The sequence below is a fragment of the Pleurodeles waltl genome, chromosome 4_2, assembly GCF_031143425.1.
Source record: "Pleurodeles waltl isolate 20211129_DDA chromosome 4_2, aPleWal1.hap1.20221129, whole genome shotgun sequence".
Taxonomy (NCBI): Eukaryota; Metazoa; Chordata; class Amphibia; order Caudata; family Salamandridae; genus Pleurodeles; species Pleurodeles waltl.
Window position 1 is genome coordinate 268,249,417 of NC_090443.1, and position 24,642 is coordinate 268,274,058.

Genomic DNA, 24,642 nt, shown 5'->3' on the forward strand with positions numbered 1-24,642 from the left:
CAATTTATCCCCTAGAAAGGTAATTGTGGTCAGCAGTAACTGCAGCCTTCCTCTTCCGCTCCACCCACAAAACCACTTTAGCTTGTCTCTGATGGAGCGTGTAAGGCCAGTGGTAGGGGGGGTTTCTAACCACATGCACGTTTAAACAGCTTCATGATAGATTGTTCGATCCTGCAAATAGAACATGGCAAGTCCACCCATTTCTGGAGTTTCTCTCTCCAGTTCCTTCTGTCCCCTAGGTCACCTCTGACATGATTCATCCTGCAGCAAGAAGTTTCGATCCTGCTCAGCAAAAGTGCTGTGTAGGGAGTCCTAGAGCAACAGCTCAGCAGCGGTATTACGATACGGCAGGGGAATTTCTTGTGTTACTTTCTAGTTCCCAAGAAAGATGGAGGTCTTCAGCCCATTTACAATCTTGAATGCCTTTGCCTGCAAGTTAAAATTTAAGATGGTATCCCTTGTACATGTTCAGTTGGCTCTTGAGCTAGGAGTCTGGATGGTAATTCTCAACTTGTAGGTGGTGTATCCTCACCTTCGGATCCTGCAGTTGTACTGGAGATACCTGCTTTTTTGTGGGATTCACCCACTTCTGTGCTGCAGTTCACCTGTTCTAATATGATAACGACAACCTCAATTGTTTGCCAAAGTGATAGTGGTGGTTATGGCACATCTTTGCAGGGTGGAGTTATCCATATTCCTGTAACCCGATGACTGGCTGTTGAAGGTCAATTGTTCAAAGCTAATATCAGACAACCATAATTCTGTGCTGTACTTTACTGTTCAACTTTAGGTTCTCCATCAGGCTGCCCAAGTTGCACTTGAATCCCACTCAGTGACTCCTATTCATCAAAGAAGAGCTGAATACAACCTCTCTCAGGGCCTTCCACCCTGCCAGTAACATTCCGGAAATGACACTGATGTTGTGGCAGAGGTCTATTCTTCCAGCACTGACAGTTTTACATCCTATTGGCCTCCTCATGTACTGTATCCTATTGATCACTAATGCACATGCAAGCCTTGCCGTAGTGCTTATGCTTCCAGTGGGCTCGATGCTGGTATGTGCTGAAGAATGCCATCTGGTTATTCCTGGAGACAGTAGAGGATTCAGTGGGGGGAGTGAGAGAAAATCTTGCTGGCTCCTCTCCACGAGCAGCGGTGACTGGTGCCTTGACTCTTTTGTGGGATGCTTAACAGGAGACATTGGAAATTAGAGGCCTTTGGTCTCCAGTGGAGCAATGGAGTAATTTCAACCTCCTCAAACAGCATTTTGCCACGCGTTAAGGATGTTCTTGCTCCACATTCAGGTTAGTTAGTTCAGGTCCTTGGGGAGAACACAACTGCAGTGTTGTACATCAGCAAGCAGGCTGATGTAAGCTCACGTTCTCTGTTGGGGGGCTCTGAAGCTGTAGTCATGGACTCAGGCTCACAATGTGTCCCTTGTAGTCAACCATCTGGCAGACTTCTGAACCTTATGATTGTCTGAGTCAGCGCTCTCTGGCTGACCACAAGTTATGGCTTCACCCTAAGGTTCTTCCGGACATCTTTGGTCACTGAGGCACTACTCTGCTGGACACTTTCTCTACTTGCTAGAGCAAGCATTACCAACTTTTCTCAGCTGTTAAGTTTCCATTGCAGAGAGACCTGGGAGACGCATTTTGTCTGAGGTAGACATTTCCCCGTCACGGATTCCCTCCTAACCCTCTTATTGTTTGTGTGTTGAAAAAGTTGCAGCCATACTCTTCAGAGGTGAACTTGGTTGAGCGAAACTGGTTGTGGAGGGGGTGGTTCACAGGGCACAAGTTCTACATCCCAACATCTAGAGCTCCCACTTTAATGACTGGAGATTGAGCAGAGCAGCTTGCACTCCTTTGATTCACCCGCAGCTTTTGTGAACATCATCCCTCCACAAAATTGGTTTCTACGACTTTGGTCCCTCTTAGATGTTTGGCGAACAGAGGAGGTCTGAACTTCTTCAGAAACATCTTTTGGATAGTTTGAGCTTTACACTATCCTTTGCCCAGAATTGGCATGGGCGAAGGCTATAAGAGTGTTGCATCAATAGCCTCTTAGGACAATATATAGATATTTCTATGCTAAACACATCGCAGAAATAGACACATACACATTTGTTCAGCCTTGAAAAAGTCTTGTAAGCAAACCACTTGTCGATTGCCTTTGGAAGATATGCTCTTCTGATTTATGAAGATATAAAGAAGAATAAAAATCAAGGACATTTCCAAACTGTTGCTCATTTTCACTGCTGACGTATCAAGGTTTTTCAAACAATAGTGGGACTACTTGGAGTGCTTCGTGTCTTTTCTTCACAGTACTTAGTGTGGGTATTTTCTCAGGACAGATCATACGCCCTTGTGATACGGTGCTGCTACAAGGTGAGCACCATTTGTAGGGAATTCTACAATTGTTTTCTGGCCTTTATTTACCGCAGCTGTGGCGTATGTATGATACAGCATATCCACCATATTTGTAATTAGGTATCCTACAAGAACCTGGCTGTTTTTATTTACTGTATGAATTTCACTGTGTTTTTGATTTGTTATCCAACTGCACACTTAATGGTAGGCCATGACAGGAGAATCATAGTCCTGATAAACAAAAAAAGAGCTAACACAAAGAAGTTGAATACAGACTCAGTTATTGGTAACAAATTCATAGCCTCTAGGCTTCAGATGGAAAACAGCACACATGAGAACACCATCCGCAGCAAGTCTCAGCAACACATATTTTCTGATCACACGTGCACGACTGGATGCACTCTGCAACCACAAATCTACATCTGACTTTTTGCTGACACCAAGTCGAGGATGTTCGCTAGGGGTATCAACTGGTGAACGTTTCCCTGTACAAAAAATGCTTAGCATTACTTTCTGGTTTCAGTAGTTACCTTTTCCTCAATTGACCATTACAGTAGGGGAAGAGAGGAAGCACTAGAAGAGCTCCAAGGATTTCTTTACTACCTCCTCAACCTTTGAAGGAAATAAGCTAAGCAGACTACCATCATTGCTTGTATGTTACAAAAGCACATATCACCTGAGTGGTGAAGTTTGCTGAAAAGTTGGAAGGGGCTTGGAAGAGACTAATAAATGAAGCTCCAGTGGACTTAGAGCTTAGTGGGAGATTCTGGTTCTCCAAAATTATAATTATAATCTGGAACTTTTGTGGAATTGTGGTAGGGTCCAATTGTGATAATCTTTTACAAGTGAAATGCTCAAAGCAATTATTTGGTAAGTATGTTTCATTTTTTGTGCTTAAACTGATGTTTTTAAAAATTGCATGGCAAGATCTGGCTTTACTACACTTCTTTATTAAGACTTTGTTTCCTTTAGTTAAAGCTTTCCACCTGAAGTATGATGAAGTGCGCCTTGATCCCAATGTCCAGAAATGGGATGTAATGGTTTTGGAGCTGAGTTACCACAAGCGGCATTTGGATAGACCAGTATTCTTACGGTTCTGGGAAACACTGGACAGGTAACTACAAGCAATAGAAAAGATAATTAAAAGGATTTTGCTTGCCTTTATGCAGGTGATGATGTGACTCTGACTAGAGAAACACTTGTGTTCTAACTATCAAGGTATGTTTGTACCTTAAAGCTTCAACACTGTGGAGCCTCTGTGTTTGGTTAAGCGTCAATAGTAGGCAGATGTATACATATGTTTTTTTTTTCCTAGTGGAGCATGTAAATGGGTTTTATTTAGTCTGATACAGTGCTTTAAAGTTTGTGCTGTCTTAAAGGCAGCCACTTATTATCAAACCTTTTTCATAGGTTTGTAATTTGTAAATAGATTTTAAAATATATATATATTCACTGTGAAAAATATGTACATGAAGGCTGAAGGTTCACACCAGTGGTTGTGTGTATCTTCAGGGGAAACGACCTATGCCTCAAGTTGCACATGTCTTCTATATTAAGCTTCACACACTGTCTCTTTACTCCAGCCATATGTAACAAAGTCTCAGGTAACAATATAGGCTATTTTATGACTTTTATAAGGACTTTAACTTTGTGCATCACAACTATCCCCCTCAATGCATTTGGTGTAACTCTCAGGTGACTCAAGTCTTACTGCTTCAAGACTTAACCCATAGTTCTGATAGAGACTTCTAACAGCAGATTTCTCACCCTAAAATATTCCCACGGTGTCAGACTGGGTCTGGAAAATTTTGAGCAGTGTCTCTGCACACCAGTAGGTGGCATCAGAAGTGACACGTGCAGTGCATATATAGGTGCCACCCCGGTGCGCTGAGATCAGGTACTTTTTTTCCGATGGTAGCACTGCGGATCTAGAAACCTACCTCGGTCACTTTTTAAGTATTTTTTTTTAATTCAACCCTTTATGGGCATTTTGCTCCCAGTGTGCTTGGGATATGTCCCCTAATGAGCCTACGGGCTCTAAACCTTGTGAGGAATGTCAGACTGATATCCGTGTCTGATCCTCATTTAGTCCCTTTGTTACGAGAGGTCAGACTACTACCCCAAAGATTTAGCTGAGTGCATGTCGATGCACCCCAGGTCGATCCTCAGGTGGGCAGTGAAGTTCCTATTTGCATAATAGGAGAATCCTCTGCATCGTTTTAGCTCCCAAGGGAGATCTCCAGGCGACTCCTGCTGTCGTTCCTGCAGACGGTTGTCTTCCCACTAAAAAATTGTTTTCCTTGAAGTCTGTTAAGTCAAAGTTACACAAGAAGTCGTCGAAGTGTTCTTCGGCTTCCCCATGCAAATGTACAGCTTCAAGGTCAGACTTTCGCACTCACCTGCAGGGCCAGCGGCCAGACCCGCTCCGTGCTTCCCCAAGTTCCCTGTAGCCGGAACGACTCCCTTCCAATTAAAAGATATGATGCCTGCCATTTTCCGGCCACCGACTCCCTGTGGTGCGCCTTTGGGCCCCACTGAGCTAAGAGGTGCCCCTGCTGGGTTACTGCTTGCAGGCTCACTCCGTCGCCGCCTGGGCCCGCTAAATCCAGCCCTGGTTTCGGTGTGCTGCTGCCACAGGTGCCTCCACTTACTGTGGCCCCGATCCTCCTTACGCAGTCCCTGACATTACCCGTGTTGCTAGATGACAAATCTGTTGCTGTTTTCGACTCCAAGTTGGTAGCCCCCAGTTGCCAGCCGACTTGAGCTCCTTCCAGACAATATCCACCTCTGTACTTGCCATCCTTATACTGAATCGTCCCACCTGAAGGGGGTATGGAGCCTTTGAGGAGGACCCTAACCAAGATGGCAGTTGAGGTGAATTAATCCTGTTATCAGCTAAATCTTTAATCTCTCACTGTCATCCGGCACCATGCCAGCCATCTGGAAATTGGCTAAGGTGGTTCGTTTGCTCAAGAAGCCCTCTCTTGATCCAAACATTTTTAGTAGCTACAGCCACATCTTTGTCAGCTTTCTCCAGAAATGTTGGAGAAACTGAACCTACAACTATCAGATTATTTAGAGCAGCAGAAGCTGTTACATCCAAACTAATCTGGATTTGGCCTCGGCCACAGTACTGCACTTTAAGAAATATCTGACCATATCAAGTGGTCTCTGGGTCAAGGTGAAAATGAGGAGCTGATCCTACCCATTTCTCAGCAGCGTTTGATACTGTCCCTCATACAATTCTTTTACGACCATTCGACCTGGGGAAGGTTGAAAGTAGAGTGTGGGATTAGCTGAACTTGTTCCTTGATTCCGGAGGGCAGTCAGTCTGAGTGGCACTATTACCTCTGCTGTTAAAACAGTCAAACGGGGTGCCCGTGGATTTGTCATTGAGCCCTACTTTATTTAATGTATTTACGACCTCTCTAGTAGCATTGGGGAAATCATTTGGATTCAAAATTATTTCCTACACTCTTAATACCCATTTGCTCTCTGCTTTTGAGGAGGCCTCCTCTTTGGCGGAGAAGTCATTTATGGATGGTATGCAGGCAGTCTTTGCTTGGATGCATAATAGTCCTTTGAAATGTAACATCGTAAAAACTGAAATTCCTCTTTTTGGCCACACAGCCAATTGATGGGAAGCAGCATGGCATCCCTCTCTGCTGCCGCCCTCCCCTCTATTTTTAGTATAAAAAAATCTGGGAGTCAAACTAGACAATAAGCTCTCTCTGCAACCTTAGATGTTGGCTGTGGTCGGCATCTACTTTAGGTTACTGTGAACCTTCAAGAAATATTTGTACTTACTCCACATATGCTGTAGGAAAGACAGTGGTCCGTGGGCTGGGCACTTCCAGGTTGACTTATGCCAATGCTCTCTACCTGGGGGTGTCTGAAGCTTTGCTGCGTCACCTGCAGGTTGTGCAAAATCCAGGAGCTCACCTTATTCCGGGACTTCCTAGATAGACGTCGATCGTCCCCTTGTTAAGATCTCTACATTGGCTGCCTATTAAGAAGGGTGGTTTTTTTTTTCCAAATCCCTATCTAGTGCTGGTACACTTGTTTGAGTTGGTGTGTGCTATAGAAATCCTATTCATTCATTCAAGGCAACTTGTAGGAGGAAGTGGGTGACTCCAGTAGCCTGGATACTTTCCCAGACTCTTGCATGCTTCCCCCTCCATGCTCTATTTCTGAAAAAGCTGCATATTTTTCAACCATGATGCATGGGGCAACGGAGGTCCTTGACCTACATCTGTCAGCCATCATGTTCAAGATCAATGGCTTGATGGAGGTGCTACACCCAGGGTCCAGCTCTGTCAAGCCATTGCTCCCCTTTTCGAGAGGCTCTCACAGATGTTCTTCTGGGCTAAAACATGCAAAGTGACTGCTGTGCATCACATGATTGCCGGTCGCCATCACCCTGCCACAGGAGACCTAGTCTTTCTCTCCCAGATGCCCTCCCCTGAGAGCCTAGTAGTGGGAGCCTGAACAGCTAAGATCAACCCAAACACATTCACTCCCACCCCACAGGGAATCTAAGCGGCGGAGCACCTTTTGGAAGAGAATCTTAACAGATGGAGTGCGACCATGTCCCTGCACACTGTCCACTCCCCTGTCCTTCTGACTGCCACATCCGGCAAGCCACTTTAGTGAGCACTCCACCCAGCACAGCTGTCCTGTTGGTGGCAGAATCAGACATAACTTGTCCCAATGAAGTGAAATGACTTCCAACAAATGGGTGCTACAGATTGTGCACAGGGGTTATACCCTTCGGTTCGTGGAAACCCATCAGCCTTTGCCAACATCCCCAGAACGGATGCCAGAGGACTATCTCTCTTTGCTCCATCAGGAAGTGCAGGTCCCGTTTGTCAAAGGAGCCATTAAGAGGAGCCATCAAGAGGGTGCCAGCACCAGAAGTATGATGTGCTTGTTAATCCCACTACCTCCTGGAGCCGAAAAAGAATGGAAGCCTCTGCCCCATACTAGATCTGCGCCCCCTCAACACCTTCCTGAAAAGAAATGCAAGATGCTCATCTTCTGTCTGCCCTGGACCTTGGAGACTGAGACTGTAGCTTTGGACTTGCAGGATTCTGATTTTCACATCCTTGTCCTTCAAGCTCCCAGGCGTTACTTGTAGTTCACAGTAGGCCGCAAATCTTTCCAGTTTGCTGTGCTCCTTTTCAGCCTCACCAATGCTCCACAAGTGTTCACAAAAGTGATGGCAGTGGTTGCAGCACACCCTCTGAGGTTAGGAGTTTCAGTCTTCCCTTACCTTGCTGACTGGCTGCTCAAGGTGGGCTTGCCCCAAGTATTCCTCAGCCACCTCCACACTACGGCGATCCTCCTGCAGTCACTGAAGTTCACAAAAACATGCTGAAGTCACACTTGACTTCTGTCCAGATGCTCCCTTTCATCAGAGCTATTCTGGACCCAGTGCAGTACCATGTCTACTGACCAATAGTGGAGAGCCCTGAATTTCCAGCTTTGATCCTGATGTTTCAACGTCTGATCTGGATTTTGATGAGACTGATTCTGAGGCTGTTGGGTCTGATGGCTTCTTGCATCCTGATGGTGAAGCACGCCCGAAGGCACATGCAGAGGCTCTGCAGTGGGACCTGAGACCTCATTAGGTGCATCAGGGGAATCTCTCCGAGCTGGTCCAGATTGACAAGGAGGCTGTAAAAGATCTATCTGGTGGCTAATGGAGATCTCTCTCCTTTCTCCCTCCCAGAACTCACAGTGGTGACTGACACATTGCCCTTGGGTTGGGGCTGCCACCTGGGAGAGGTGAAGATCAGAGGACTGTGGTCTCCGGCGAAGTCTTAGCTCCACAACTGTCTTCTGGAGCTAAGGACGATTCACTTGGCATTAAAAGCCTGTCTTCCATCCATTAAAGGAAGTTTGGTTCAGATCTTCACAGACAACACCACTGCAATGTGCTATTGTAACAGACAGGGAGCAGTAGGTTTGTGGACCTTGTGTCAGAAGGCCCTGCACCTCTGGCTGGAGTGACAGGACATCTTCATGGTCATGCAGAACCTGGTGGGATTGCTGAATACAAGGGCAGTCAGCCGCCAATGGCTTGTGGATTATGAAGGCAACTCCACCTGGAGGTGGTACAAGGTCTCTTCCGAGAATAGGGAGAACAATGCCTCAGTTAATTTGCCACCACTGAGAGCATGCAATATCTGCTCTCCTGCAAATTGGAGTTTCTAAAGCAGCTCTTGCTCTGAGATGCGTTCTGCTTATCCTGGAATTAGTGAGCAATCAGACCCAAGCCATCGTAGCTTCTCCAGACTTGGCAAAGAATGATTGGTATCTCTTAACTCATGAGCATCTGTCCTCAGTCAGGGTGCTTCTTGGAGACCGCCTGACACATCAGCACCGGGTCCTGCATCCGAATCTATGCATACAAGTCCTTCATGCGTAAAGATTGGGTGGCGATAGTTGAATGCCTTTGATCTTCCTCCCGAGATTGTCATCTTGGCAGCTAGCCGTCCGTCAACAAAGACTTTAATCTCCAGCCCTTGGGACAGATTTGTAGCTTGGTGCTCCTCCTGTCATGCTGTCTCAATTTTGGCACCCTTGTTTGAGTGTTATTGTTTGTGATGTCTTTAGCCTGCCCATTCTGTGGCTTGGACACTATTATCTTTTGCCCATATCTGCTTTCATATGTTTGCTAGATCAGCCGTCCCTGTTTAAGTCGCCCTTTGTGACACGTTTTCTCAAGGGCTTGCATTATTTGTTCGCTCCTACCCTTTTCTTCATGCCCAAGTGGGACCTTAATTTGGTCCTAACGTTTCTCATAGGCTCCCTGTTAGAGGCCCTGCATAGTTGTCCATTCAGACTCCTAACGCTTAAGATGGCTTTCTTAGTGGCCATTACATCAGCCAAGAGTGTCAGTCAGCTTCCAGCTCTTTCAATTAACCCTCATTTACCCAGAGCAAACTGGTTCTCCGGACTTGTGCCTTATTCCTTCTGAAAATGGAGGCCTCTTTCCACATTGGCCAAAACACCACGTTTCTAACATTGTTCGCTCTACCTCATCCTAAGGAAGTGTAGACTTCACTATATTTGTCCATAAAGACTTCTGTCCTTTAACATATATCCCACTGGGTACCTGTACTGGACCTCTGCCAAGATGCTCCAAGAGCATCCCACCACACATTTACAAAGCACTACTGCTTGGACAGTTTGGTCCTTCAACACAAGCATTTTGTCTATTCTCGATTTTCTGGTTTGAGTCAGTTTGCAGACCCACCTTAGGGGTGCTTGGGTATCTATTCTAGAGTGATGAATCTGTGGTTAGACTTCTCTATCAGAAGAACAAATTACTTACCTTCTGTAACGTTGTTTGTGGTAGAGACTATAACTGCAGATTCTTCACTGACCCTTCTATACTCCCCCGTTCCGTTAACCTTGCTCTTCGCCCTAACATCCTATTAGATTCTGGACACTGGTCAAACAGCTTTCTAATGTGGCTCCGTGTTTTTGTTGCAGAAATATTCACAAAAGAATCTAATGTCAGGGTGCAGGGGTGGAATCTAAATAGGCTCTGTGCATGTCTCTTCAGGCATGGACGATCAGTGGCACCTGTCAACACATAAAGGTATTGCCCAAGGACTTCTGGATCTAGTCAGAGGTCATGAAGGAAGTTTCTCCTATAGTTCGTTACAGCATATTTCTTGCTCATCTCATGGATGTGATTCTTAGGTTTTACAATTGATTTCCTCTTTATGGACCTTCCAGAATGCCCCTGCTGATTTTGACTGAATCTGTTCCAGCCCAGACACTGGGGAGTGGACAGGTCTGGAATGTAGTAGCAGTCTGTCATGTTCCAGGCTAGCTGCAGTCCATCACAAATAGGCAGGAGTAACTGTAGAGGGAGCAGCAAAAAGACCAGAAGGCTTCTAGTGACTGTGACCTCTGTGTGTTACTTGACACTATTGTTCCATTTTGAACGTTAATTGAGAAGGATTCTCAAATGTATGACTTGTCAGCAGGCGAAAAACCCTGTTATCTCTTTGACTGACTTGAAGAAAAAGTTTAGGCTCTGTAAGATCACCTATCATAGACCTTCTATGGAAGGAGAGTCTTCTCTGCATGAATGTTGGAATGTTTCCTTATGCAGGGTCATCCCCAATCTTTTTGCCTCCTGCCTCCTATTTTTCCTGACCTGGTTGCTGATGGCTTTTGAACTCTGAGCACTTTACCACTGCTAACCAGTGCTAAAGTGCATATGCTCTCTGTGTAAATGGTATGGTTAATTGGTTTATCCAAGATTGGCATATTTGATTTACTGGTAAGTCTCTAGTAAAGTGCACTAGAGGTGCCCAGGGCCTGTAAATCAAATGCTACTAGTGGGCCTGCAGCACTGGTTGTGCCACCCACATAAGTAGTTCTGTAATAATGTCTCAGACCTGCCATTGCAGTGCCTGTGTGTGCAGTTTTAACTGTAAATTTGACTTGGCAAGTGTACCCAATTGCCAGGCCTAATCCGTCCCTTTTCTTACATGTCAGACACCCCTAAGGTAGGCCCTAGGTAGCCCCAAGGGCAGGGTGCAGTGTATGGTTAAGGTAGGACATATAGGCCCTCATTCTGACCTTGGCGGGCGGCGGAGGCCGCCCGCCAAAGTCCCGCCGTCAGGTTACCGTTCCGCGGTCGAAAGACCGCGGCGGTAATTCTGACTTTCCCGCTGGGCTGGCGGGCGGTCGCCTTCAGACCGCCAGCCAGCCCAGCGGGAAAGAGGCTTCCACGATGAAGCCGGCTCGGAATCGAGCCGGCGGAGTGGAAGCTGTGCGACGGGTGCAGTTGCACCCGTCGCGTATTTCACTGTCTGCGCAGCAGACAGTGAAATACATGTAGGGGCCCTCTTACGGGGGCCCCTGCAATGCCCATGCCAGTGGCATGGGCACTGCAGGGGCCCCGCGACCCCCCCCCTACCGCCATCCGGATCTCGGCGGTCCGACCGCCGGGATCTGGATGGCGGTAGGGGGGGTCGGAATCCCCGCGGCGGTGCAGCAAGCTGCGCCGCCGCGGAGGATTCAATGGGGCCGCGGTACACTGGCGGGACCCCGCCAGTGGTGCCGGTCCGACCGCGGCTTTACCGCCGCGGTCGGAATCCCCATTGGAGCACCGCCGGCCTGTCGGCGGTGCTCCCGCGGTCCTCCGCCCTGGCGGTCAAAGACCGCCAGGGTCAGAATGACCACCATAGTAATGTGTTTCATATGTTCTGACAGTGAAATATTGCTAAATTCGTTTTTCACTGATTGAAGGCCTGTCCCTCTCATAGGTTAACATGGTGGCTACCTTTAAATATGATTAAAGTGTAGATTCCCTTTGGGAGCGGATGGACATGTGAAGTTTGGGGTCTCTGAGCTCACAATTTAAAAATACATCTTTTAGTAACGCTGATTTTAAGATTGTGTGTTTGAAAATGCCACTTTTAGAAAGTGAGCATTTTCTTGCTTATACCATTTCTGCGACTCTGCCTGTTTGTGGATTCCCTCTCTGGGTCAGTTTGACAGTTGGGCTGGTTACACCTCATACTAGACAGTGACACAAAGGGAGCTGGGGTGTAGTCTGCATTTCCTGATGAACCATCTGTGCTAGGAGGGAGGAGAAGAGTGGTCACTTATAACCTGGAAGGGCTGTGCCTGCCCTCACACAATGCAGTCTCCAACCCCCTGGTGAGTGTCTGGGGCCTGGTCTGGGCAAGGCAGGATTTCCCATTCAAAAGAGACTTTTACTTTGAAGTATGCCTACTTCAAAGGAGAAATTGGATATAAGAAAACCACAGACTTTAGAACACTTCTGGAAATCAAGAGGAACCTCTGCCTGGAGAAGAGCTTAAGAGCTGAGGAAGAAGAGCTGCCCTGCCTGTGACTGTGCTTTGTGGAGCTATCCTTCAGTTGCTGCTTCTGCCAGAGTAAGAGGGCAAAGACTGGACTTTTTGTGCCTTCTATCTTGTGAAGATCTCCAAGGGCTTGATTTAGAGCTTGCCGTCTGTTGTTTGAAGTCTCAGGGACAGCAAAGACTTCTCTCTGCCAGCACCTGGAGTCTCTGGAGAGACTCCTACTCCGCCCTGTGGTGCCCATCCAGTTCCTGGGACTCTGAAAGGGGAAGCTGGCAGCCCAAGATTGAGAAATCCATGCGCAGAGCGCTGTGCGGGGAAAAGATCGGGTCAACTCTGATCTGTGGCTGAAGAAACAATGTGCTGCCGGCTCTGCGGCTGAAAATCGACGCTCGCTGGAAACGTGACTGAATAATTGACTCACGGAGCTGGAGAAACAACGTGCAGCATCGCTGACAGACTCTGAGATCGAAACTCGCAATGCGTGTTTCTTGAATCATCGTGCGGTTCGATTTCCGACGCAAGTACTGCTGGGTGTGTAAAAACAATGCAAGGCCTGCCCGGACCCGCGAGTGCTGCCCGGACTGACGTATCACTCTCCTGCGGAGAGAAGAAACGATGCACCCCGAATCGACCAAAGGAGAAAGGAGAAACAACGCAAGGTCTAGCTCGTGAGTGAAATCGATGCATCGCATGCCCTTTTTGACACACACTCACCCGTGCGGGGTTATTTTTGACGCCCCCAAGGTACATTTTCACGCTAAGAGTGTTAGTGTGTGTTTTAAACTACATAAAGGCTCTTTTTGCCTTTTAATTGATGACTTGTGTATTGTGGATTTTTGTTGTTTTGTTCTTGTTTTGTTTAGATAAATATTTCCTATTTTTCTAAACCTGTGTTGTCATTTTGTAGTGTTTTCATTAAGTTTCTGTGTGTGCTGGTACAAATACTTCACACCTAGCAATCCGAAGTTAAGCCTACTACTCTGCCAAGCTACCAAGGGGGTAAGCAGGGGTTAGCTGAGGGTGATTCTCTTTTACCCTGACTAGAGTGAGGGTCCTTACTTGAACAGGGGTAACCAGACTGCCAACCAAAGACCCCATTTCAGAACCAGCAACAGCAAAAGTCACTGTTTCTTCTTTGCCCTTATTACAGAGAAGGGTAAAAATTCAATACAATGCATAGTCTACGCAATTGCAGCAACCATTTTATTAAGTAGAAAATGTGATGGCATTTATCAATATATATAACACACATTGTGGCACAGTATCACTCCAACCCTATATATATCGCCGGAAGACTGTGGCAATCAATAAAATGCGACTTGAAGAAGCAAGAACAGGTCTCTTCTGCTCTTGTGATGCATCCATGGATGCTGCAGCTACTAACTTTGGTCATCTTGCCATTGTTGCTTGCTAAAGAGTACGTCTAGCAGGCAAGTGGCCCAATTGAGAGTACTGGATGTGTCGATTCATTAGGAAAACCTATTTTGCAACCATGGATTGTATCCTGCAAGCCATAAAAATAGACACCAAAACTGACAGGTCCTTGGCCACTCTTCAAAGGGTCAAATCTATTCCTTTTACAAGAATCAACCATATGCACACCAAGAACTGTATCAGTATTAGCTCGGAAATTTTCAATCATGCAGGTTTCATGCAATCGCAGGCCCTTACTCCACACAGGTGGGCTCTGTATATTCAGCCTTTTATTGGTACTAAGTGTAGGAAAGTCACTGTTTTGACATGGATACTCCCACTTTTTTGCCTGTTTATCAGTGTGTTTAGACTGTTTTCGCTGGGATCCCATTGATTGTGCTCTCCTCTAAATTTGGTTACTTTGGTACCCTTTACATCCCGCAATAGGCATACTGGTGTACCTTTAAGTTCCCAGTATATGGTACTTGGGTATCCAAGGCATTGGTACACCAGGGGTCCCTCATGGGCTTCAATATGTACTATGCCATCCATGGGAGCCCATTCAAACTGTGTCTGCAGGCTGCCATTGCAGCCTGCGTGAAAAGGTGCATGCACCTACTGGGCACTGCACCAGCTCACTGTAAGTCACCCTTATGGTAGGCCCTCCTAGCACACAGGGCAGGGTGCGGGTTCCTGTGTGTGTGGGCACCGCTGCATGAGCAGAGGTACCCTTACGAACTTCAGTTCCAATGCACTGGACTTTGTACAATGCACTGGACAGGTGTGGTCCAGCTTTATAATGGTAACTCTGAACCTAGGCATGTTTGTTATCAAAGATGTCGGAATCATACCACAATGCTAATGCTTCCATGCACTCGGAGGGCTTCTTATTGGATCCCCCAGTATTGCTCCTACCAGTCTTTCAGGGTTTGCAGGCAGCCTACACTGCTGCTGCCCCTCAGACAGGTTTCTATCCTCCTGCTGCCTGACCAGCGTAAGCAGGGAAAGGCAGAACAAAGGATTTCCTGTGGGAGAGGAAATGCAACACCCTTTGCCTTCAATGAATCAATCAATCAGGAATTTGTAAAGTGCACTACCCACCCTTGGAATAGGTGTTACACTGCTGGGGAGGAGTAGCCTTCCAATGCCACTGGCTTGCTGTGAAGGGCACATTTGGTGCCCTCCTTCCATAATCCGGTTAGCACCAGTTCAGGGACCCCCAGTTCCTGGTCTGGCGTGAAAGCCCACAAAAGAAAGAGGCGTGACCATTCCCTTGTCCATCACTACCCCAGGGGTGGGGCCCAAAGCTCCTCCAGGTGGCCACTTGATTGTGCCATCTGGTAAACCAGGTGTGCAGAGGCTCCTGGGAGCATCTGGTTGGTCAGGACAGATGACTGACGTCAGTGACCCCCTTTCATAGGTGGTCACCCTGCAGAGTGACCAAGCCCCCTGTTAGGGCTATTTAGGCACTCCCTTGTGGCTGGGTCCCCAGATTTGGCGTGCAAGACTCCACCAGGGCTCCTCTGCATCATACTCTTATGATCCTGGCCACTGGAACCACTGCTGGACTTCACAGGAACCAAACAAGCCTGCAACTCCTGCGCTGACCTCGCCTTGCAACATTGTTTCTCCGGCTCCTTCAAGCAATTGAAACATTTCCACGGCTGTGCATCCTCTGGGGTCCACAAGAAACCAAAGAAGCAAGAACGAATATCCCTTGGAGTGAAGGAGTCACTCGCCTTCCTCCGCAGGCACCTAAGGCAACGACATCCTGCAGCAAGGATATTCGGCCATCTGGCTCCAGGAAGAATATTCAACACAGGTTGTGGTGTGGAGAGCTCCTCTGGGGCCTCTCTAACTACTGTCCAACTTGGGAGACGGTAAGCCCTTCCTCCAGGACAGTGCCCCTGTGCACCGCGACTCTTGCAGCAACCAAGGCTTGCTGACTCCCCCTTCAAGGGATCTTCAGTCTCCAAGTAGCCCCGGCCTCCAGCACTTCATCCTTCCAAGGACAGTCTCTCCTCCTCCAGCGACATGAGACTCCTCTCCAGGCATGCTGATAAAGCCTCACTGCAACTTACTTTGCCTGCTGCCAGTGGGTTTCCTGTGAAGGCTGTCACTGCTTCTGCTGGCTCTACTGACTGCTGAGTGTCAGTCCAGACAGGTTGAGTCCCTTGTACCTTGCTGGTTCTCTTCTTCTCTGCAAATCCTCTTCTGCCAAGATTTGCATTTGCCAAGGCCTGTTGGTGGTCCTCCTTACCACTGACCATCTGAGACCTGGTGACCGACATGGGACATTTTCGGCATGACTCCAATGACCTCTCTGCAGCTCCTGGGCTCCACAGCTGATCTTCATCTTCCATCATCAACCTGAATCTTCATCCACAGAAGGGTGGGTAGTGGCGCCTTCCCCACCTGTACACTCCTGTGTGGACTGGACTCTGTCCCTTTCTTTTGCAGGTCCTCTTCATCTGGAATCCACCGTTGGGTTCCACTGGACTCGTCCTGGTCTTGCAGTCTTCCTTTTTTAAAGTCTCCTTGTTAGTCTCTGGGAAGATCAGTAACTTACCTCTGCCCTCCAGGTCGTTGGGAGTCATCTAGGTACTTACCTTTGGGGGTACCTAGTTCTCCCAGCTCCCTTCTAACTATTCCATATCATTGGTAGGGGACTTCACATTGCATTCCACTATTTTAGTAAATGGTTAGGCCCCCCCAATAGGGCCATAGCTATTTTCTACTATTTCTTTCCAATGCTTGCTGTTTTCCATGCCAGTTCCTAATACATTTTTGGGCTCGGAGTGTTGCAAGTTGTTTTTCTTCAAAGAAGTCTTTTCACGTCACGGGACCGAGTGACTCCTCCTTTTCGGCTCCATTGCGCATGGGCATTGACTCCATCTTGAATTGTTTTCCCGCAGAGGGTAAGGTAGGAGTGATAGAGTGAGAATAGAAATATGTCAATGCAATGGGATAGAGATGTTTATACAAAGTTTAAGTAAAGGAATGTTTCTATACATATGTACAACAAAACGGCTACAGGCTCCCGGGGAGGAGGGAGGGCGCATGTGAATCTGCAGCGGAACATGCCACGAACAGATGTGCACTGGGTAAGTGACATTTTCCATTCGGTGGCATGTGTAGCTGCAGATACACATGCTATGCAAAGACTACAAAGCAGTAATCCTCCCCAAAGCGGTGGTCAGCCTGTAGGAGTTGAAGTTGTTTGAAATAGTGTTCTTAGTACAGCCTGTCCTACTGTGGCTTGTTGTGTTGCTAACACATCTACACAGTAATGCTTGGTAAAGGTATGAGGTGTGGACCAAGTGGCTGCCTTACAGATCTGTCATTGGCATGTTTCCCAGAAAGGCCATTGTTGCTCCTTTCTTTCTAGTGGAATGTGCCTTTGGTGTAATGAGTATTTGTCTTTTAGCTTTCAGGTAACAAGTTTGTATACACCTCAGTATCCATCTGGCTATGCCTTGTTTGGATATAGGGTTACCAGTATGGAGTTTTTGGAATGCGACGAACAACTGTTTGGTTTTACGGAATGCTTTTGTTCGGTCATGTAATACATTAGAGCTCTTTTTATATCTAATGTATGCAGTGCTCTTTCTGCCACTGAGTCTGGCTGTGGGAAGAAGATTGGGTGTTCCACTGTTTGGTTTAAATGAAACGGTGAGATGACTTTAGGTCGAAATTTTGGATTTGTGCGTAGTACAGCTTTGTTTGTGTACTTGTATAAATGGTTCTTGAATCGTGAAAGCTTGTATTTCACTAACTCTTTGTAATGAAGTGATTGCCACTAGAAATGCTACTTTCCAAGTTAAGAATTGGATCTGACAAGAGTGCATGGGTTCCAATGGTGGGCCCATACTGTGGTATTGCAAGTGCTTTACACTCCTCCTAGGTAAGTCTTGGCAGCTCACCACTAGAGAGCCCTAGCTTCCTAGACACTGTTTCACTAACTAATAAGGGATTACCTGGACCTGGTATAAGGTGCAAATAGCAAAGGTGTCCACCACACACACCAGGCTGGCTTCCTAGACTACGAATACGGAACACACCAGCATCATCAGGCTCTTCTTAAATACATCACAAGGGTGTTATTGAAAAGTGCTATTAAGAGAGATACAAAGATTCAAAAGATGGGGCTACAGATTTTTGGTGATCATGCAGGAAACTACCAACCCATCTTGAACAAGTCGGTTTAGCAAGTTCTTGAGACAGAAGGATTTCATGGTGGTCATCCTGCAGGATGTCTCCATAGACATAGGTGACTTCCTGGTGTCCATAGATCTGGATGATGCATGCTTACAAATTTCCACCTGTCCAAAACAGACCGTTTATGCTGTTCATGGTCGACAGCCACAATCACCAGTTCGAAGCACTGGTATTTGACTTCCGGATGGCACTTAATATCTTTACAAAGTGCATGGCACTTGTGGTGTGCAATTTAGGATGCCTAGGAATAAGTATGTGCTTGTACCTGAATCAGTGGTACTTCAATGCTTTTACCATGTCAAAGGCTGTGATCTCTATGCAAACTATTATGCAGTGATTGGCTACCTTATAATTGACACAAAACTGAAAGAAATCTGTCTTTTTCCAAACACGGGTGAAGTGTTCCTAAAGGCACAACTACCTATAGCAGAATCAAAATCATATCCTTCTGCAAAAAGTGGGACACAAACTAATGTGATTTTCCCATTCTGTATCGCAGTGTCATCGTAAATCAGCTCATTTAAGAGGAGCTTAATGCTCAGTAGCATCATGGAGCAGAATAGTAGAACAAAGAAGGACCAAACCAGAACTTTTTCTGAAGGTCGCCCTTGTTACATGTCAAGGCACACATCTTTAAGAGTCAATTGTTGTATGCAGGAACCGCAGTACTCCTTAACAGTGGACATCTCTGTGAAAGGTGGCAGTGGGTTGTCACATCTGCAGAAACTTTCAACTTGCAGCCATTGGTTTCCTCATATGGTACTAAAAGCTTGAAGGTCGTTAGAATGACTGCCAAAGACCTTCTTACACATGTGAAAACTTTTCAGGTAAAGAAATGGGTAGACAACATGACCAAGCCCTTCTATTTATTGAAAGAAGGTAAGGTGAGGTTCCACCTGCTCTCAAGAAACCCAGCAATTGTAGTCCTATGTGATCAATCACATCATTTCACTCTTCTTGGAACCTATTTCTGGTATTAGCAACACATGTTTGTCTTTTTAAGGAGAATGAGTATGAGCTCTCAGAACTGGCAGATAGTCGACAGACTGTAGAAGATCATATTTTAGATATAGGAACACTGCAATGGGCTCTGTTTGTCACTTACAGAATATCAAAAGTCAATACTTAACATGAAGCCTCTAGTGCCCACGGATGCACAGGAAAGTGTTTTTGAGAAACCAGTTCATGATGTTTGCTCATGCTTTGTCCCTCCTCATTCCACTGATACTGACGCTCTGAACAAGATGAACACTAAACTATGCTCCTCGTTTTAATAACACAGATCTGTGTGTCATGTCAGTTGCTTATCCAGTTCTGGCTGGATTCTTGCATACTGACCATGGATCACTGGGACCTTCACCGCAACACGAATCACCTTCATCTGGCAACTTCTCTCCTAAGGACTTGGAAATACCAGGATCACCACAATTAAGCATAACCATGCCTTCAGATGGAACAGATTTTCATTTGGGGTGATTACTTCTTACCATACATCTCTAACGTTGTGAATCTCACCAAGTGCTAGACTTAATCCAAAACCTTTCTGCAGTTCCACCTGCATGCCAACCTCTGTCACCACTGACTTTCCTCCTGAGTAGAGGAGTCACCTACAGGCGCTATCCCTGCGTGTGGACCTCAGTTACTTCTTTTCTGCGCCCTTTGTCATGTGTCTGGAGCTACATTCCCACGGTTTTATTCTTTTACAGATTTCCAAACTGTACAAAGCAACAGTGTGCTGGAATGTCGTCCCACCCCCACCCAATACAAAATGTTTTAAACCATTTCATATTTGTCACATGCCAGTGTCAGTTACACGTGTGCACAATTTCTGCCTTAGATGCTTCTGCACCAAATACAACTCCAGGTCCTGCTGTAAAGACTTAAGGACACAGCCGAAGGCCATCAGAGAGCAGTAAGCCAACTCTTTGACGCCAAGCATTAGAAGGATCAGTCAAGCTGCAAGTTGCGGGACCATTCTTGTTTCAGCTTGTCATCTTTTGGCATATTATTGACTAAGTAAGAAGGCAATTCCAAACACAAGAAATCAAAGCAAGCATCCCAGGTCTCTGAAGGAAGGTGACCCAGATGTTGAGGTCATGTTTCGACCCAGTTCCAGTATGGGAACCAGTGCACTCTGAATTCCCTAGACCATTTTCAACTTTGCAGCAGATTGCGGCCTTTAACGAGGCCATGTTGCAAGTTTTGAAAATGGTTTCACATCCCTCTCTTGTGCTATTGGGCCCAACTGTTCTTTTGGTGCCACCGATTGGCCTTCCTCTGGTAGGTCCTTTTCCAACACTGACTGACCTCATTCAGCCTCATCCCACCTACTGCACAAGATCGAACTTCAACACCCTTAACTGTTAGTTCTGTACCAGTGCCTGCCCTACTCCAGCTCTGGATCCTGCCCAGACTCCATTGATTGATCCAGAGCTGATGTCTGCAAGGCTACCCCGCCATGCCTCACTGTGCAATATCGTCAACCTCAGTTTGACAGTGTTTTTGTCCATAACAAGGTTCTTGTTCTTGACAGTGTTCTTGTTCCTCTGCTTTGCCAGAAAAAATTCAGTAGCATGAAGGTCCTCTTTGGTTCTGACTCCAATGCTTTCCAAGGACTGGAGCATGTTCCTCATAATGAAGATGACTAGCAGGTGGATAATTTGCTCACCCCTCACTATGCTGATGCTGGCTTGTACCTTGACCTTCAAAATGCCAGTGGCATAGACCGGTTACCTGAAACTGAATTACACTCAATTAAACCTTAAGTGGGCCCCAGCTGCCAAAAGTACCTATTTTTTTTTTTTTTTTTTAGGTGGTACATAGTCACTCAAATGTTGCACCTGTAGTTGCCTGCTGTGGTAACTTACAGCAATCTGTTGGCAGAGATTTTGCAGCCACAGGCTTTAGTTCAAATTGTTTTTATTGGTATAACATTAAACCGCCATGCATCCCCATCATACACTGGGGCGGCACATTTCTTAGATCTATGGAGCTGTGATGATAACTGGAGAATAGAAACAAAGAAAAGGGCAAGAAACCTAACCCCTTACCATGTACCCTCCAACCGAACACATTGCCTAGTTAATAAACACAAAATATAAGGAAACATCTATGTGCAGGATTCCCTGTTCATTGTCGGAGCAGATGTTTCAAAGAGTCGAAGGTACTTGGGGCAGGTCAGTTCCCTAAATTCGCTAGAGAGGAGTGCCAAAAACAGACCCCATAGCTCACAAAAGGAGTCGCCCTGTGCCGTAGCTTCTCCATCCCCAGAGCGTGCCACAGGTGATGAATTCATCCCAGGTGAGTAGGGATAGTGTCAGTGCCCCAGTGTGTAAGTATGTTCCAGGTAGCAGCGCCTAGGGCCAGGCCTATTAATCGCCTCCTATGGGATTTCAGAGGATATGTGAGAGCGTTGGGCAGGCCCAGGAGGATATAGGCTGGAAAGTGGGGGAGTTGCCTGTCTAGGTGTAGGTCATTGTCATTTAGCACTGTCTCCCAGTATTTTGTAAGCTTCAGATATTCCCACAGCAGATGCGTTAGTGTGCCCAGGGATTAGCAGTTCCGCCAACTCTCTGGGCTACAAGTGGGGTCTCATTTATGAATACGCACTGGTGTGAAGTATCAGTATGTAACAATTTTGTTGCAGTTTCAATGCTTGTCATGTTTATAGCTGTATGACCTGTCCTGTAGTATATTTCGTCCCAGTCTTTGGATGTGAGGGATTTCCCAAGTTCACATTCCCAGCTTTTTCCCCTGGGAATTTCACTGGGGCAGGGGTCTGTTGCAGGAAGCCATATATTTCGGTGATAAGCCCTTTATCAGAGGACTTCATCAGGAGCCACTTTTCAAAAGCAGAGAGGGGTCTCCGAGCCCGCTCTCGGACATCCAGCTGCATTATTTAGTGACTGTTTTGTAAATAACGCATTGGTTCAGTCTCCAGAAGCGCATGATTGGATTTTAATGTGTCGCAATGTAATGGACCCTCCTCATCAAAGAGATGCCCAGGAGAACAACACCATGAAAGTAGCTGTAGGCTTTTTCAATCCATGCCTGGTGTAAAGGACAAATTATGAACTATTGGGGTAAGTGGCAAGGGAAATGTAGTAAGCTCCCTTCCATGTCGCAACCTGATCCCCTGCCTTCATAGTTGGGTGTGTGATCGGTGGGGAATACAAGCCCTGTGGGCACGGAGAGCGTGTTAAAAATCGGGATGTTCCACAATGACATGTCCGCAATCTCTTGGTTCATAAACATCACCTGTCGGACTCTTCCCTGGACCACTTTACTATAAAGCCAAGTTGTGCCGCCTGAAAGTAGTGTAAGAGAATGGGAACACCCAGTCCCGCTTAGGTCGGTAACTGGTAACAGAGCACGCGTCTTAAACGAGTTCGCCTCCCAACCCACACAGAGTTGGAGTTTTCCCTGCAGAGACTGGAGCCTGCTGGGAGGAGGCTCTACCGGTAGGGTTTGAAAGAGATACAAGATCCTCAGTAGGGCCGTTATTTTCAGGGTGGCAATGAGACCCAGCCACGAAACTGGGTAGAATTGCCATTGGGCCAGGTCATGTTCTTCCCGTAGCAGCAGTCAGCGGTAGTTGATGTGGGCTGTGTCAGAGATAATCTGAGCAATATATAGTCCTAGGTAGGGTATGGATTTACATTTCCAGCTTATTGAAAACTGTTGCTCTAGATAGAGCTGCTCCTTCCGAGGTACCGATATATTAAGGGCTTGGAATTTCTGAATATTAACTCGGAAGCCGGAGACCTTGCCAAAGATCTCCATCTCCTAGAGAAGAGCCAGGAGAGCCTCCTGAAGGTTGTCTAAAGACAATAGAGTATCGTCGGCGTATAAGGCCTAAGTGTATATTTCTCCTTCAGAAGAGACACCTGTTATGTTTGGGTTTTTCTGAACCCTTTGGGCAAACAACTCTATGTAGAGAGCATGAGCAGCGGTGACAAAGGGCACCCCTCTCTAGTGCCCCAGCATATAGGGAATGGCGATGAAGACAAGCCATTAACCCGCACTGTCACCCACGCCAGACTGTAGGTGCTGTGTATCCACAAGAAAAACCTAGGGCAAAAGCTGAAATGGACTTATGTTGCAGTCAGATAGGGACCGTGCACCCTGTCGAATGCTTTCTCTGCGTCGAGGGCTAGAGGTATAATATCCCAGTGGGTGCAGCCAGCTTTATCCATTAGATGAAGGATGCATTTTGTATTATCACTGCATTGTTGGTGTGGCACAAATCTTCCCTGTCCAGAGTCTATCCGTCTCGGCAAAAGTGGATTCAAGTGGGTAGCTGGGATGCCAGTAAGAAGCTTGATATCAGCATTGAGTAGTCTTAGTCGGTAAGACCCACACTGTTGTTTTTTTTTTTCTCCCAGTTTGGGGAGGACGACAATGGACGCCTCCAACATGGAGGGTGGGATCCTATCAGGACCTGTGATTGCACTGATTAGGCGTGTCAGAATGGGTGCCAAGAGTAGGCAGAAGGTCCTATAAAATGCTGACAGAAATCTGTCCATTACTGGCAATTTAATGGGGTTTAGCCTTGGCAATCACCGATATGACCTTCTATATTTTGATCGGGCTCTCCAAAGTTGTTGCCTGGTCTGATGTCAAGTGGGCAATGTCGGCACCCTTGAGGTATGCCTTGGGCTCATGTGACGACTGGCGTGTAGTGGGTTTAGTAAAATTGGCGGAAGGCTGAGGCGATGGGGCAATCTCCAGTAATAACATGCCCCTCCGTCAACCAAAGGGAGTCCGCCACTGATGACTTTCTCTGAGCACGGAGACAGATGGCTAATAAATGACCACTACGGTGTCCACCCACATAGAACGAGTGGCGTAATCTGAGTAGAGCATATTCTGCTCTATCCTGATCTAGCCCTACCAGCTGTTTAAAGCCTCCTCCAGTTGCCGTCAGACCTGTGGGGCCCCTGTACGCTTGTGAATCCTCTCTAACTCCAACACCCGATGGCTCAGCAGCTACTTTTTCTTTTTCCTGATCTTATTATCTGTTGCTGTGATTAGTATGAATTCCCCTTGTGGGACTGCTTTGATGGCCTCCCATATTAGGGAGACGGAAACTCCTGGGTTATCGTTGAGTTCCAGATATCCCGAGAAGGCCTGTTCAATTCGTTTCACCACTGCAGGATGCTGTAAGAGCATCTTGCTCAACCTCCAAGGGCGGGATTGCCTCCGTAGTAGAGGAAGCTGGATGGTCAGGGACACTGCTGAGTGGTCAGATAGGCTTCGGGGTTCAATGTCAATGTCCATGAGTAAAGTTTGGATACCGGTGGTCCCCAAGTAGTTGTCCAGTTTAGTGTATGTTTTGTGGGACAGAGAGTAAAAGATGTAATCTCTAGACTGGGGACGAGATTCACGCTACAGATCCTGGAGGCCCAACTCCCCCACCCTCTTGCCCTTCTAAAGATCACGCCCTCTTTGCCCCTGAAAGGTGAGCCTGTGGAATTCCAATTTTTCTATGTGATGTGGAATCCATCTTGTTTTTTATTTTATCCTATTATACTCAAACATAATACTGTCTATTGTTGAAAAATGTGACTTTGATGAACCAATGTTTTTCTTAATCTGATAGACTTCTAGCTGCAGATTCTTTACCTTTAGGATTTTCAGGAGTCAGCTTGTAATCTGGAACTTTTGCTGAGCAGCACCCCTGCCCAAGCCATTGGGCATTCAAATCCACGTGGAGTCGTTGGAGCCGTCTGTGACGTCAAAGTCGCCTATAAAGTCACCACCCAGGCGTGCGTATGTTAGTT

At 46.7% G+C, this 24,642-nt stretch overlaps 1 protein-coding gene across 1 annotated transcript in view; it reads left to right on the forward strand.

Annotated features, from left to right (window-relative positions):
- CDC73 (cell division cycle 73) overlaps positions 1 to 24,642 on the forward strand; it is a 515,645-nt gene that overhangs the window by 479,436 nt on the left and 11,567 nt on the right. The window contains exon 16 of the mRNA XM_069231104.1: positions 3,345 to 3,486. Within this exon, the coding sequence (XP_069087205.1) occupies positions 3,345 to 3,486 (142 nt within the window). The remainder of the gene's footprint in view (positions 1 to 3,344; positions 3,487 to 24,642) is intronic.